The sequence below is a fragment of the Molothrus aeneus genome, chromosome 2 (genome assembly GCF_037042795.1).
Source record: "Molothrus aeneus isolate 106 chromosome 2, BPBGC_Maene_1.0, whole genome shotgun sequence".
Taxonomy (NCBI): domain Eukaryota; kingdom Metazoa; phylum Chordata; class Aves; order Passeriformes; family Icteridae; genus Molothrus; species Molothrus aeneus.
The window spans coordinates 26,224,364-26,238,019 of NC_089647.1; the positions used below are offsets into that span (position 1 = coordinate 26,224,364).

Here is a 13,656-nt window from a genome sequence, read left to right on the forward strand (position 1 = left end):
AAAGAATGGAATGATAATAAAATCTTGTGACTCTCTGACAGTCTGAGACAGCTGGACTGTGATTGGCCATTAATTAAAAACAACCACATGAGACCAATCACAGATGCACCTGTTGCATTCCACAGCAGCAGATAACCATTGTTTACATTTTGTTCCTGAGGCCTCTCAGCTTCTCAGGAGAAAAAATCCTAAGGAAAGGATTTTTCATAAAATATGTCTGTGACAATCATGGAAAAATTTTTTCCCTGAACTGACCCTATCAACTTGTCAAAGCATCCAAGCACCTGGGACAGCTGGATTCTTGCTGTGCACAGAGGGATTTAGCCCTTACCCTGTGTGTCTCCTTCTCCCTGCTGTGGCCCAGATGAGTCCAGCTCCAGTGGTGCCCGGCAGCTGTCCTCCCTGGAGCGCAGGGCCCCGGCCGGCTCGGACACTGACAGCTCCGTGGAGGAGGAGAGCGACTTCGACACCATGCCAGAGATTGAGAGTGACAAGAACATCATCCGCACTAAGGTACGGCTGGTGCTCACCCGTGGGCACCTCTGGGCCATGACCAGGACTGATCACGTCAGTGAAATCTCAAAAGTCCTCTTCCCTTTCACAGTGGATTTCATCCAATACAGCTGAGTGTGCTTCTTAGTCTTTTTTCAGTCACTGGAAGTTTTCTCACTGTGATAAGAGTGCTGGTGAAGTGAGTGCTTTAATATGGAAAATCAAAATGTATTGGGGACTATCGAGAAAGGAGGAAAATACCCAGAGAAGTTCAAGGAGATAGGAAGATAGGGAGAAAATAATCTGCAACAGTAGGTGGCTATTTAGTACAAGGTGACTACAGTGGATGTACGGAGGGGCTTTAAGACAGCAGCTCTCAAACTCCTCCCTTTGTCATCCTGCACTGTTCTGTGTGGTTGGAGCCATCTCTGGAGGTCAGAGGATTTTGCAGAACTCACCCCCATAGAATCAAGGGACACAGTGAGTTCACTGTGTAAAACCAGTTCAAATATCACCAAGCTGCAAATATGTCAAGATCTCCTACTGTCATCTGTAATCTACATTGGTTCTTTTGTGTTTTCTTCCCTCTTTCCCCACCTGATAATGTTTTAGGTGTTCCTCTATCTCTCAGATTTGTCCAGGAAAGACCGAAGAATTGTCAGCAAAAAATACAAAATCTATTTCTGGTAAGGAGAAGGCAAACTGGTAAGACCCAAACTCTGGACCCAGAGTCTCTGGTTGTGGAGTCTGTCCGCATGCCTTTCTTCTGAACCACTTCTGAACTACCCTGTTGCCCATTCTGACCCTGTTCCAATCAGTAACTGCAGATCCCACATACCTCAAGTAAGGACATTTGTGGACCAGTGCACACATGATCCTTGAAGTGGATTCTGTTTTGCATCATTTACTTTTAAGCATGGTAACAACCAGTGCACTGAAACCTAATGGGAATGGGGAGAAACTGGCACTCAGACACATGAGCTTGTGGCCAGCATCCTGGTTTTTCCTGTGCCTTTAGCATTTGCCTCTGGTTTTCCTCTTGTGTGCTCCTCTGCTTCAGGGGCTCACAATGAGATCATAACCCCAGAGCAGTGAGGTGTGCACATTCCTCCATGAGCACTCTGGGGCTTTCTTCTGGGTGTGCCCCCCTGGTTTTGGTGTGTGTATAAGTGCTGCTGCTGTCTCCCCTCTGCAGGAACATCATCACCATCGCGGTGTTCTACGCCCTGCCGGTCATCCAGCTGGTCATCACCTACCAGACGGTGCGTTTGGCCCCATGGCTGCCCCCTCTTGCTTTAAACTTGCCCTGTGGTTGTGTTGGGCAAGGGGGACGAGTCACAGTGGAACTGGGATCACCCAGGAGTTCTGCTCTGTGTGAGGAGCAGTTTACCTTAGCTGCTCCTGCTGCACTGTGTTGTTACAGTGAGCTTGGCTCATTGGGCTTGCATTCTGCTATTTCTGCTTGGGAAGTGGGAGTGCTGCTGTTTTCCTGATCAACTGATGTCTCATTTGGGTCCTGTTTCATTTTAGAGACAGGAGGAATTTGATGTTATCTCTAAGGGACGGCTGAAAGCAAGTAGTGTTTGCTGTGATTTCTCCTGCCTTCTCCCAACCTTTGCTATCCTGCTGTTATGCAGATATCTGCAAACGGGTCTGTTAGTGGGGGGTTGAGAGCACACAATGTTTCCTCTGAAGACTGTTAACAGATTTGTGGCCCTTGACAACATCTTGTCCCACCCTAAAAGCTTTGCTTGCACATGTCAGTACTCCCTGTGCTGGCTCTAGAGCTAGGCTGTGTCCTGGTACACCTTGTGTTTGTGCCCTGTTTGCATGGGGCAAACCCCCCAGAGCAGGGAGGATTTGCTAATGGCAGGCCTCCCACCTGCTCTCTGTCCAGGTGGTGAATGTGACTGGCAATCAGGACATCTGCTATTACAACTTCCTGTGTGCTCATCCCCTTGGGGTGCTGAGGTGAGTGAGCCTTTCCTCACTGCATACTTGTCTCATGCCTCCTGAGTGTTTGTGCTGTGCCCAGGTCAGGATTTTATGCTTGCCAGGCTCACAGTAGCAAGACCACTGGGAGTTTAGGACTCTGATCTTTGTGTTTTGCTCAGCAGTGCTGCTCTGTTGCAGTGAGACACACTCACCCTAGAACTTGTGGCACCTGGGTGCCCCTTACAAATCCTTGGCACAGCAATGAGGTGCTCCTGTGCTCTGTTGGACACTTTTATTCAAGGAGCAGCAGCTCTGCAAAGAAGTTCAGATCAGTCCTTCCAGTGTAGCGTTTCTCTAAATTAATGTGTGCGTGCAAAGAAAGCCCAGAGTTGGGAATCTCTCAGAAGTGTTAAATGAACTGGGCCAGGTGAACTATTCAAATTAAAATTCTCATCTAGAGTGTTAAGATTGCAGTTTGGCAGCTGCTGAGGTGGAAGGTGGTGGAGCGGGGAGCAAAATGGATTCAGCTTATCACAACCCAGGGTTCAGCTTCCTGCTGCTGTGCTGCCTTTGTCTTAAACCTTCTTCTTTCCTGCAGTGCCTTCAACAACATCCTCAGCAACGTGGGCCACATGATGCTGGGCTTTCTCTTCCTCCTCATTGTGTTGCGCAGGGACATCCTCCACCGCCGGGCCATGGAGATGAAGGATATCTACACCCTGGTAGGAGGCATGACTGCCTGGGGCTGAGTGGAGGCAGGGAACATGGAGTGAACTCAAAAACCAGAGTGATACACAATGGGTTTCCACTTGTCTTCCTCACTGGAGTGTTGAATCCTCCTCCTTTTTCCCTCCTGTGCAGAAGTGTCTAGGTGGGATTCTTGTGTTCCTGCACACCCCAGTGCTTTACTGCTTACAGTATGGTCCATACTGTTGTGGTGGTGACCCAGCCTGGGCCTGTGAAGAGGAAGAATTCCCATGGCTCTGGATTTTCCTGCAGCACTTGCTGTGGAGGAACTGGGACGGCAGGAGTGTCCCAAGATGCTTCTCTTTACAGTGAAGTTTGATTTGTCTTACATAAGAGCTGCTTGTGATAACTCAGAGGAATTTGGCTGCCTCAGTCTCTGAAGCAGAGATTCTTGTAGCCAGAGCTTCTGTAATCTCTCATGGGAGAGAATGGAGATATCTGCAGCCCTGTGGGCAGAGGTGCTAATGGTTTCTGGAGACAAACAGCTCTGTTCTCGTGGGCTTGGTATCAAGTAAAGGCAATAGGAGTTGTAAGGGTCTGCTGCTTGTGGTTTTCAGGTGAAATCGTGGCCAAATTGTGATGGAAATGCCTTCTCACATTGGCTGATGGGCACTGCTCAAGAGCTTCTAAGACCCTACTGACCACAAGAGCAATTCTGGTCAGTCTTCTCTGTTTTGGACAGGATGTAGCATGGCATGAGGTAGAGGACAGAGATTTTCATGATGTCAGTACCAAGACACCAAGGTCTTCAGATCAGAACTTCCAGGGTGATTAGCTTAGGTTTGCTGCCTGTGGATTCACCTGGCTATGCCATGTATCTAAATCCAGAGCCTGTGGTTGCACCCAGGACTCTGTGCTGCACTGGTGACTGGAGGACTTGTGTAGGAGTTAGGAGGGATGAAGTGATGGGGAATGGAAGCTTGCCTGTGATCAGGACACTGAGGGGACTCACTATACAGCTCTGCTCTCTTCCAGGACTATGGGATCCCAAAGCATTTTGGTCTCTTCTATGCTATGGGCATTGCTCTGATGATGGAAGGGGTGCTCAGTGCCTGTTACCACGTCTGCCCTAATTACTCCAATTTCCAGTTTGGTAAGCTGAGTTTCCTTTCTCCTTTTGAGCTGGAGCTAGGATTTGCCATGTTCTGTCTCTTGCTGAGTTGCTGACATTTCCCATCTCTCTCTACCCTTGCAAGTCTCCCTGGAGCCTGCCTGTTTCAAAGCTCAGTCAGGAGGTTGTGATGCCCTGTGGGCACTTATTTTCTGATCCCCTTTAGTTCTTGTTGCCCCAGAGCACGGAAGGTGTGCTGCTGCAAGGTGGCAGAGCACAAAGTGCTGTACAGCGTAGTGCAGCAGCAGGGCCAAACCCAAGGCTGGCAGGCACAGATCCCTGATGCTTTGTGTACCCTTGGAGGAGCAGCTTTCTGGGGCCACTGGCAGTAGGTGTTCACACTGTTTCTGTTGTGTCCCTCCACAGACACCTCCTTCATGTACATGATTGCAGGGCTGTGCATGCTCAAGCTCTACCAGACCCGGCACCCAGACATCAATGCCAGCGCCTACTCCGCCTACGCCTCGTTTGCTGTGGTGATCTCCCTGGCTGTCCTTGGAGTGGTAGGGCTCCCTCTTACTCCACTGCTTCTCTGGAAGGAGGTGGCATGGCTGGGAACATAGCTGAGGTGTGAAAATGACTGGGGAAAGCAGCAGAGTAGAATGAAAGTGTGTTAAGGAGCTGTCAGCGTTTGAATTCTCAGTTCTGCTGGGCTTTCCTCCTTCCTTCCCCTGAGATTTCAGGCAGGAGAAGAGCAGAACAGTTTCCTCTAGGTGGGCTCTTGTTTTGGACTTTGCCCACCACATGCCATCCTTCTCAAGAGGAGAAATTCAGATATTCATGTCCAAGTGCATAGATGGTCTTCCTGGGGCATGATTCACATTTGAGGAAAGAGGGGTGAGGCTGGCTGGGCTTCAAGACAGGTATCTTATACCTAATTGCTTGTGCCTATTTCTCTCTTTGGAATACTCCATGTTGTTTGTCACAGCTCCTGCAGTTGATTTTCCTATCTCTGGAGAGGAGAAGGGTTAGGATGATATATGGAGGCTCTCAGGAAAATTCCTGGAGTACCTGCCTATGGAAGGGCACTGGAGCAGAAGCTACAAGACTTTTCTTCTTTGCTGCTTTGCCTGTAGCATTGCAAGTACTGAGCTGGGCTCACCAGGATCCTCAAGCTGTGCTTTTCCTTGGAAGTCTCTGCTTCTCTTCTTTTGACGGACTCATTTTCATTTATCAGTAACCAGGCAAAATCCATGGAATTCTTGCTCTGAACTAGCAGCTAGATCCCAGTGGGCTGTTAGCTCCTCACTACCAAATAATGCAGAGGTCTCTGTTTACATGACTGTCTGTGGGATAAGGCATGCAGGAGGAGCTGGTGACCTTGGGACTTCCCAGGAATCTCTTGATAGGTGTGGTAGATCTTGACAAGGTTCAAAACACTGAGACTTTATTATGGATTGCTCTATCTTTTGTGGGATGCTTTGAAGCTGTTCAGTGGAGCTTGAAATCAGCATGTCTCCCTTGTTCCATTCATGGACAGGTGGCTTTTCTGCTTGCTTTTTGGTGTGTGGGTTTTTATCTCTGCCCACACAGAGTGAAAATTTCAGGAGAATGCTTTGCCCCAGAGTAGGGAAGTGGTCACAGCTTGATGGCAGATCAGAGTTTCTGGTCTCCTTATTGTATGAATGAAAAATTAGGATTTTAATGTAGCATTAACCTGTGCTTGCAGGTTACTTCCAGTCCTTAAATAAAATGAAAATGCACCGTAGGAGCAATTGCCTGCAGAGCAGTTCTGTCCTTTTTTGTCTACTTTAGTACAGTTGTTAAAGTAAGGGTTGGTTCCCTGTCTGCTTTTGTAAAAATCCACCTCCTGGCCAGAGAGCTGCTGCCCAGCTCAGCAGAGACAGCTTGCTTGGCCTTGTATTTCTGTTCCCTGGGCCAGTGCTGTCCATCCACTCTTGTCTAAAGGGGCATTCAGAAAGAATGGTCTCCTCTCTAGGATGCTGAGCTAATCTTGCTTCTCTGGAGTTCATTTTGAATTTATAGATCTGTTTTCTGGTTGAAAGAATTAGGGGGGTTTTTTGTGTTCAGTGAGGTTGTTTAATGTCCCATGGTGATACAGCACAGGAAAGGATTGTCCTGCTGAGAGAGGGCTCAGTTTACTTTTAAAATGTTTTTGCTTTCAGGTGTTTGGAAAAAATGACATGTGGTTCTGGCTTATTTTCTCACTGATCCACATTTTGGGCTCACTGGCTCTCAGCACCCAGATCTACTACATGGGTCGCTTCAAGATCGGTGAGTGCTGTGACTGAACCATCTCCTCCCGGGTGCCTCCTGTCCTCACCTGCCTCTGCAGCACAGTCCTGTGGCCCCTCTTCTGGGCTACCCTGTCCTCTCATCCAGCTGATGCTTTCCTGGCCTCTGAAGTCCTTGTGCTCCTGATTCCCAGTGGGAGTGAGCAGGAGCTGTTTGCTTTGAGGAAGCTGCAGTTCTCCCTAGTGCTGTGGTACACCCTGTGTTGGGATGGGGGGAAGAAGGTCTGCTGGGGAGCCTGGCTCTTGTGCTCTGCTTAAACCTATTTCTTCTTCCTCTTCTGCCCCTGTCTGCCTCAGATGACCCTGACTCAGGTAACCACAGCTTTCCTTGATTGTGCTGAGCTGCATGGATGAGTGTGGGGAGGCAGGATCGTGTGCCACCTGGGGTCAGCTCTTGGGAAGTGAAAGCAATTTGCCAGCAGCACTGCCAGTCCTGTTCCTTGGCAGGAGGGCAGGGATCCAGCACAGGAGAGCTCAGATCTTGGTGCAGGAGCCTTTTCAAACTCTGTGTTGTGGCTAAAGGGGAGCGTGTGTATTCATGCATGTTTGTCCATCCCCGCTGCCACTGATGGCTCTGCAGTGAAGCTTCTGCAATGATTTTGAGAGTAGGAGTGTCTCGAGTGTGCTCTGCCCCTCTAGGACCCTCTAAAGCCTGTGGGACTTGTTTCTACTGTTACCCTGCTTTGGCAGCTTATTCCATGGAAGGACCTTTTCCCCCTGTGTGACATACACACACCTCTTCCAGAGATGGGGTTGCAAAGCCAGACTCTTTACACGCACAGGCAGTGCCTGTGTGACTTCTGGGCAGTGCTAGTGTAGAGGGGGATTTTAAATTTATTTTTGTTGTAACCTGCTGTTCTGGCCAACTGCCCATATACATCCTGTGGTGGATGCCCTCCTGCTCAGCACAAACTGCTTCCAAAGGGCAAGACATGAATCTCCTGACACCTTGGGCTCTCTGTTGTCAGCTGGTGGGTGTCAGCTTCTTCCTCACAGGCATTTTAGAGCTCAGTGTGCCTGCTGTCCTGGCTTTCTACCCTTTCCTTTGACAGACGTGGGCATATTTCGGCGAGCAGTGATGGTGCTGTACACGGACTGTATCCAGCAGTGCAGCCGACCAATGTACATGGTAGGTGACTTCTCATCCCAGCACCTCTCTGCAGTTCCTCACTTCTTTAGGCCATGTGCAGAGGAAAGAGGGGGGGCTGTTTGAAAAAGTGATGGTCCTTGCTCCCCTTGTTCTCCTTCCCCCAAAATGCCTGGTTAAGTGTAGGTCTCTGGTCTCTGCTGGAGTGGTTTACCCCCAGCCTCCAGGCCTCCCCTGATCTCAGCCTTGGAGAATAAAACATCAGAGCAAAGGTGATACAAGTGTGGCAGGATGTGCCTTTGCACTTGCTCTCTGGGAGCATCCAGAGGAATCATCCATTCAGAGGAACGGGTAGGAGGCTCTGTGCAGTGCAGCCTCTCTGGGGAAGGCTGCAGCTATTTTGGGTCTGTGGCTTAAGCAAAAGCAATTGTCATTTCTGCAGCACCTCAGGGCAGATAGCAAAAAGTTAAGAAAAGGTGGCTGTTACCTTGTGTCCCACTGATTGCTTTCTCCCTTAGCAAAGAGTGCTAATTAGGGCTTGAAGCCACATGGAGTTGTTATCCATAAGCCTTCTTAATTTTTTATTTATTCTCCCATCTCTGAATAAGCAAACCTGGTCCACTCAGGCATGAAGTAAGCCTGGCCAGCCTGAAACAGCTACAAGCATAAGTGCTCATGCCCCACAGATATAACCCTTCTGCCTGCTGTTGTTACAGTGCTTCCCCAGCTAATGGTGAGATGGCAAGGAAAAAAAGGCTCCCTGAATATGTGCAGGATGCTGTCCAAAGCTTCCCCTGCCACCTCTTTAAAGCATGTCCTTGCTCTCTGCAGTAATTCTTTTGTAAAACAGTGGGAGGGAAGGAATCTAGCTAGAAAAACAGTAGAAGCACTCAAAGGATTCACAGAACCTCCTGAGGCTGATCCCTTAAGTGCTGAGCTCGTCCTTTTTTAGATGTTTAGTCTCCTTACAACACTTTCTTAAAATTTTTGAGGGTCAGAGCAGTTTCCATCTGATAAAAGCTCCCACAGAGTCAGGTGCATGTGTGTTTGCAGGAACTGAACTCCAAATCCTCACATAATGCTCTCCTGAATTTCTGAGGCAAAGGCCTTTTTGCATATTCTTTTCACTTTATATGATCATCAGTGTCTTTTCTCCAGGACAGGATGGTGCTGCTTATTGTTGGGAACCTGGTGAACTGGTCCTTGTAAGTACTGGTGTGTTGGTGCTTTGTATTTGTGCATGTGGGCAGCAGGATTTGGTACTGGGACATGGTGGCCTGGAGTGATGGGGAGATGCAGCAGTGTCTGTGCAATAATCCTGACATATTTGGGCAGGCAGGCTGCTCTGAGGGTGGTTGGCAGATCCATGGGATGCAGTGCAGCACTAGAGCTACATGGAGCATCCCCTGAGCATTTCAGCTGGGGGTGTCTCATGGCTCGTGTTTCAGGGAGCTTGTGCAGGGACTGTGCTGCTGTGTTGTGCTTCCCACAGAGCTGGGAGATCTCTGGCACAGCCAAGGTGCAGGAGACCTGGCAGACACAGTCACAGAGCCTGGCTGAGCAGTAACTGCATGGGAGGGATCATCTCTCAGATGAGACCTAAAATTGTTGCCCCAGGCTCTTGCTTTTCACTGAAGCTGCTTCTCAGGGACATGCTTTCTTCCAAATGTACAGGTTTGGGGCCAGATCCTACTGAGGGAGATGTGTTTGGCCATGGGTTAGAAGCAATCCAGGGCCCTTGCCTGACCTCTGGGGTCTCCAGTTGCTTCAGCAGCTGACCATGGCTAAATTTCCTTGGCTGGGAGCAGAGGCAAACAGTGCATTTCCCCCAGGGAATTTGGAAGCTGTGGCACTGGTGCTGTGTCCTGCAGTCCTGATGGGGGGGGGGGGGGGGGGTAGAGCAGTGTGTGGCTGTCACTTTGGGGATCTACCCTGTCCCCAGTGAAGGAAGCTGCCTGATGTCCCTTCTGTCCTCTCCCTCAGTGCTATCTTTGGGCTGGTGTATCGGCCCAGAGACTTTGCCTCCTACATACTGGGAATCTTCATCTGTAACCTGCTGCTCTATCTGGCCTTCTACATCATCATGAAGGTAATGGGAAGCAGCTGTAGCTGTCCCTGGGGCTCCTGGCTCCAAAGGGGAAGGGATGGGCCTTTTTTCTGGCTGCAATTTGGGTTCCTGTGGTGCTGCAGAGGGATGTGGAGGGACCTTTGTGGGGCTCTGGCTGGGACAGGGTGTTGGGGAGGGATGCCGTGGAGCCATTTCAGGGGTGGCTGGGCTGTGTCTTTGAGGGGTGGGCAGCCCTTCCCAGATGCAGGTAGTACAGGCTGGTGTGTGAGCCCTGTGCATGGCTCTGTGCCCTGGACAGAACTCAGGGTGTGTCCCTGTCTGCAGCTCCGCAGCTCTGAGAGGCTCCTGCCCATCCCCATGTTCTGCATCGTGGCCACAGCAGTGGTGTGGGCAGCTGCCCTCTACTTCTTCTTCCAGACCCTCAGCAGCTGGGAGGTAAATTTCCCTTTTACTGTTCTTCTGTCCATCTTTTTCTCATCATCTTTCCTTCCTGGTGCTTGTTTTGCACAAAAATGACTCTGGAGAAGAGTTTTGGGCTGCTCATGGGGAGCTGAAAGGGTTCAACTCATGTAGCAGACTTGTGAAGGGAGCATGGGAGGCTGTGCTGAGCCAAACATGACTGTAGCTGTGTAGAGGATGTTTATAAGCAGGTGATCTGGAGGTGACTGGTCCTTCCTAGGGACAAAGGAGGAGCTGGGGATCTGGAAGGAAAACTAGGAAAATCCTAACTGGGAAAATCCTAATCCTTCCATCCTCCAGGGATGGAAGACATCCCTGGAGCAGATGGCCACCTGGAGTCAACCAGGTCAACCTGCTTGGGTTGTTAGGGCTCTTGGTGGCCTGGGAGGCATTAAATCCTGACTGGGTGCTTTCTAACAGGATGTCATATCCATCTTCATGGAAATGAGGGGCTTGTTACAGGGTGGTCTGGTGGAGGCTGTGCAACTTGTGCTATGCAGGACCTCAGAAGTGGAGACCAGAGGGTTCCCCTTGCATGTGGGTTGTGGTCCCAGACCCATTTTGAGGTCCAGTTATAACATTCTGTTGTTTCTGGCCTGCCTGTGCCACATTTCTGGCCAGCACAGCAACTTTTCCTGGATCCTGCTTGCAGGGTTAAGACAGGGTGATTCCTGCAGGGTCTGATGTGGCCAGCAAGGGCCCAGTAGGGGTGGATGTCAGGTCCTGACCCCCTGCCTGCCCTCCTAGGAGACTCCAGCAGAGTCCCGGGAAAAGAACCGGCCGTGCATCCTGCTGGGATTCTTTGATGACCACGATGTCTGGCACTTCCTCTCCGCAGCTGCCTTGTTCTTCTCCTTTCTGGTGAGTCCTGCTGAGCCTCCCACTCTGCTGGATGGCCTCTCCCTCTCCTTTCACCTTGCTCCCCTTTCTCCACATGGAGCTGTGCCTGCTCCAGAGCTCCACAGAAGTGCCTCAACTCCTCTGCTTGGCTCTACCTCCTGACATCCTTCACAGTGGGATGCTCCTTGTCTGTGGGATCAGGCTTTCTCCTTTATCTTATTTCTCTCCCAGTGCCTTTTGGCCTCAAATTCCCTCTGGGGCTGTGGGTCACACAGCTGTTGGGTGGCAGCTGAGGGGCTGCTGCTGTGGCCAGTGACTCATGGATTTGTGAATACCTTCCTTAAAGACAAGGCATGAAGATCTGAAAGGAAGACCTCCCTGGGCAGCAAGACCTGATTGGCTTTCACTTTCTTCCTCAGGTCCTGCTGACCCTGGATGATGACCTGGATACGGTGCGCAGGGACAAGATCCCAGTGTTCTGAGTCCCCAGGACAGGGGCACAGAGGTGTCCCAAACCAGTCTGCCAAAGGCTCTGGGCCACTGTGTCTGTGCAGAATGAGCCTGTTTCCATGGCCAACAGCCCAGTGGGAGCAGGGAACTGGATCCCCAGCAGGCATGGAGGGGTGCTGTGGCAGTGAGGTGGGACCAGGAGGGAAGATGATGTTACTCCTTTCCCGCCACATCCTGTGGGGTAGGCTTGATCCAGAGGCCAAGGCCCGTGCACAGCCCTCTGGTCTGTGGGTGCAGTGGATGCTGGGGCCAGTGAGGGGGGAGGAAACAGGAGGGAGGCATGTCAGAGACCTTTGCTTCCCTTCCTCCCTGCTGATGTGCTCCACTTCCTCTCTGGTGAGCAGGCTCGAGAAGTGCCATGCCAACCTTCCTGCGCAGGGAGCTCATGTCTGCACCCTGCAGTCTGCTGCCCTCAGAGGTCCCTTCAGCAGCACAGGGGGAGCATTTGGTTCCTGTACTGCAGCAGCCAAGGGAGAAAAGGACTCCAAACTGAGGTGGCAGTGGGGGGACTGTGTTTTCTTTTTTCCTCTTTTTGTTGGAGAGACTCCTTCTGTAGCTGGTGGGGAGCCACCGTACTGGGGCTGCAGCGTCGGTCGGAGGTGGTGAACTAGAGCTGCCCGTGAGGGCTCTGCCAGGCTCAGAGCCTCCTGCCTTGCTCTCTTGCAGCCTCTCTGTCACTCCTGTTGAGCAGCCACTCCTCTGGCAGCTCCTGCTGGCACTTGGCAGTGCTGTGCTCCCTGTCACCCTGGCACCACAAGTGCTCTCCGCGAGTGAGCCTGCCGGAGAGCGCACGGCAAAGCCACAGCCTCGTGTGGCAGCCCTTGGCCCCTGCTGGTGCCTGGCCAAAGGGACAGGGTGGGACAGGGAGGCTTGCCAGCAGCTCAGACTCTCTCCTCTCATGAGCTTGCCTTGGACAGCCTTGGCAAAGTCGGTTCTCTTACAGGCTGGGAGGATGAAGGAGATTTTGGGGCAATTGGTGTTGAGCTCTTTAGCTAAAGATGTGGACCAAATTTTCTTCTCCAACTTCTCCAAATCGGAAATGAGTTTTTTAATGGCTTCTGCATTCTTTCCAGTTTCTTAGTTATTTAAAAAACAAGAAGGTGTTAATTATTTCAGGCCTTGCATCTAAAATGGGACCTGTTTTGCTAATTTGCAATTAAAAAGTGTTCTTTGAGGCCTGCTGTCCTTATTCTTGTCTCCCTGAGCATTTTTACTTTGGTGTATGTGCATGTAGCCAGTGATGCAAAGGTTTCATTCCACTTCTGCTTACTAAAGCAGGTGACTCTGGTGATGTTTTACTCCAAGAGTCTGTATCTCCTTGAAGAGTTTTGCACCAGCTGGTTTTTATTTTTTCCTACGTTGGAGTTTGTTGAGATGGTCAATAAAATGGATGTTCCTGGTTCCCTGCTCTGCAGGTTGATCTGAATTCTTCTTGCTCCTGCTCTCAGCAGCAGCAGAGACAGCAGTCAGGGCAGAGGGGTGCCCAGTGGTGTCACCCTTGGGACTGTCACAGATGTTTCTGGAGCCATAGGTGTGAATGACCTGCTTGTTCTCTTAACCAGATTGCCTTTGTAAGGCTACATAAAGAACAGACACTCTTGTTTGTCACTGTAGTCCCTTGGGCAGGGTGAGGAGAGGGCTGGAGGAGGAATGACACAAGAGGCTGTCAGCCTTTATCTTCCCAAGCAGAGCTGTGCTGCTCTGAGGGTGTAGGGGTAGCTGTGCCAGACTGAAGGAGGACCTCTGTGCTCCTAAATTTGTCCAGTTCTGGGGACACATTCTTATAAAATATACTTTCTCCCTGTGTTTTCATAATCTGTAGTCTCAGACCATGTTTCAGGCTTGTATTTGTTTCTAGACAGGAAGCTGGTTGTCTTCTCTAAGTTGAAATGTGAGGAAAAAATAATGTTGAGCAGCAGTTGGAAGGCTCAATGTAGGAGGTAGAACAACATATGGGCTCGCTGTGCTGAGCAGAGATGAGCACAGCATGGAATGGTAAGGTGCTAGCAGGGAGAGAGAGGGAGGCAGGGGAACAGCACAGAACAAACAGAAAACCATGACAGGATTCAATTAAATACAAGGAAAGGCACTTCAAACCTGAGAGATGGGAGGAAGGGTTGGAATCATCTCCCTGCTGCTTCTGTGCTTCCAG

At 50.5% G+C, this 13,656-nt stretch overlaps 1 protein-coding gene across 2 annotated transcripts in view; it reads left to right on the plus strand.

Annotated features, from left to right (window-relative positions):
- SIDT1 (SID1 transmembrane family member 1) overlaps window positions 1–12,906 on the plus strand; it is a 40,008-nt gene extending 27,102 nt beyond the window's left edge. The window contains exons 12-26 of one of the 2 annotated variants that reach the window (XM_066572133.1): window positions 365–513; window positions 1,105–1,178; window positions 1,688–1,754; window positions 2,390–2,463; window positions 3,026–3,149; window positions 4,150–4,267; window positions 4,652–4,788; window positions 6,412–6,520; window positions 6,838–6,852; window positions 7,593–7,669; window positions 8,786–8,832; window positions 9,611–9,716; window positions 10,020–10,130; window positions 10,902–11,015; window positions 11,414–12,906. In XM_066572133.1, the coding sequence (XP_066428230.1) occupies window positions 365–513; window positions 1,105–1,178; window positions 1,688–1,754; window positions 2,390–2,463; window positions 3,026–3,149; window positions 4,150–4,267; window positions 4,652–4,788; window positions 6,412–6,520; window positions 6,838–6,852; window positions 7,593–7,669; window positions 8,786–8,832; window positions 9,611–9,716; window positions 10,020–10,130; window positions 10,902–11,015; window positions 11,414–11,476 (1,385 nt within the window). In that variant the 3' untranslated portion in view covers window positions 11,477–12,906. The remainder of the gene's footprint in view (window positions 1–364; window positions 514–1,104; window positions 1,179–1,687; window positions 1,755–2,389; window positions 2,464–3,025; window positions 3,150–4,149; window positions 4,268–4,651; window positions 4,789–6,411; window positions 6,521–6,837; window positions 6,853–7,592; window positions 7,670–8,785; window positions 8,833–9,610; window positions 9,717–10,019; window positions 10,131–10,901; window positions 11,016–11,413) is intronic. The other variant, XM_066572134.1, reaches the window with a different exon arrangement.
- Window positions 12,907–13,656: the final 750 nt, after the last annotated feature.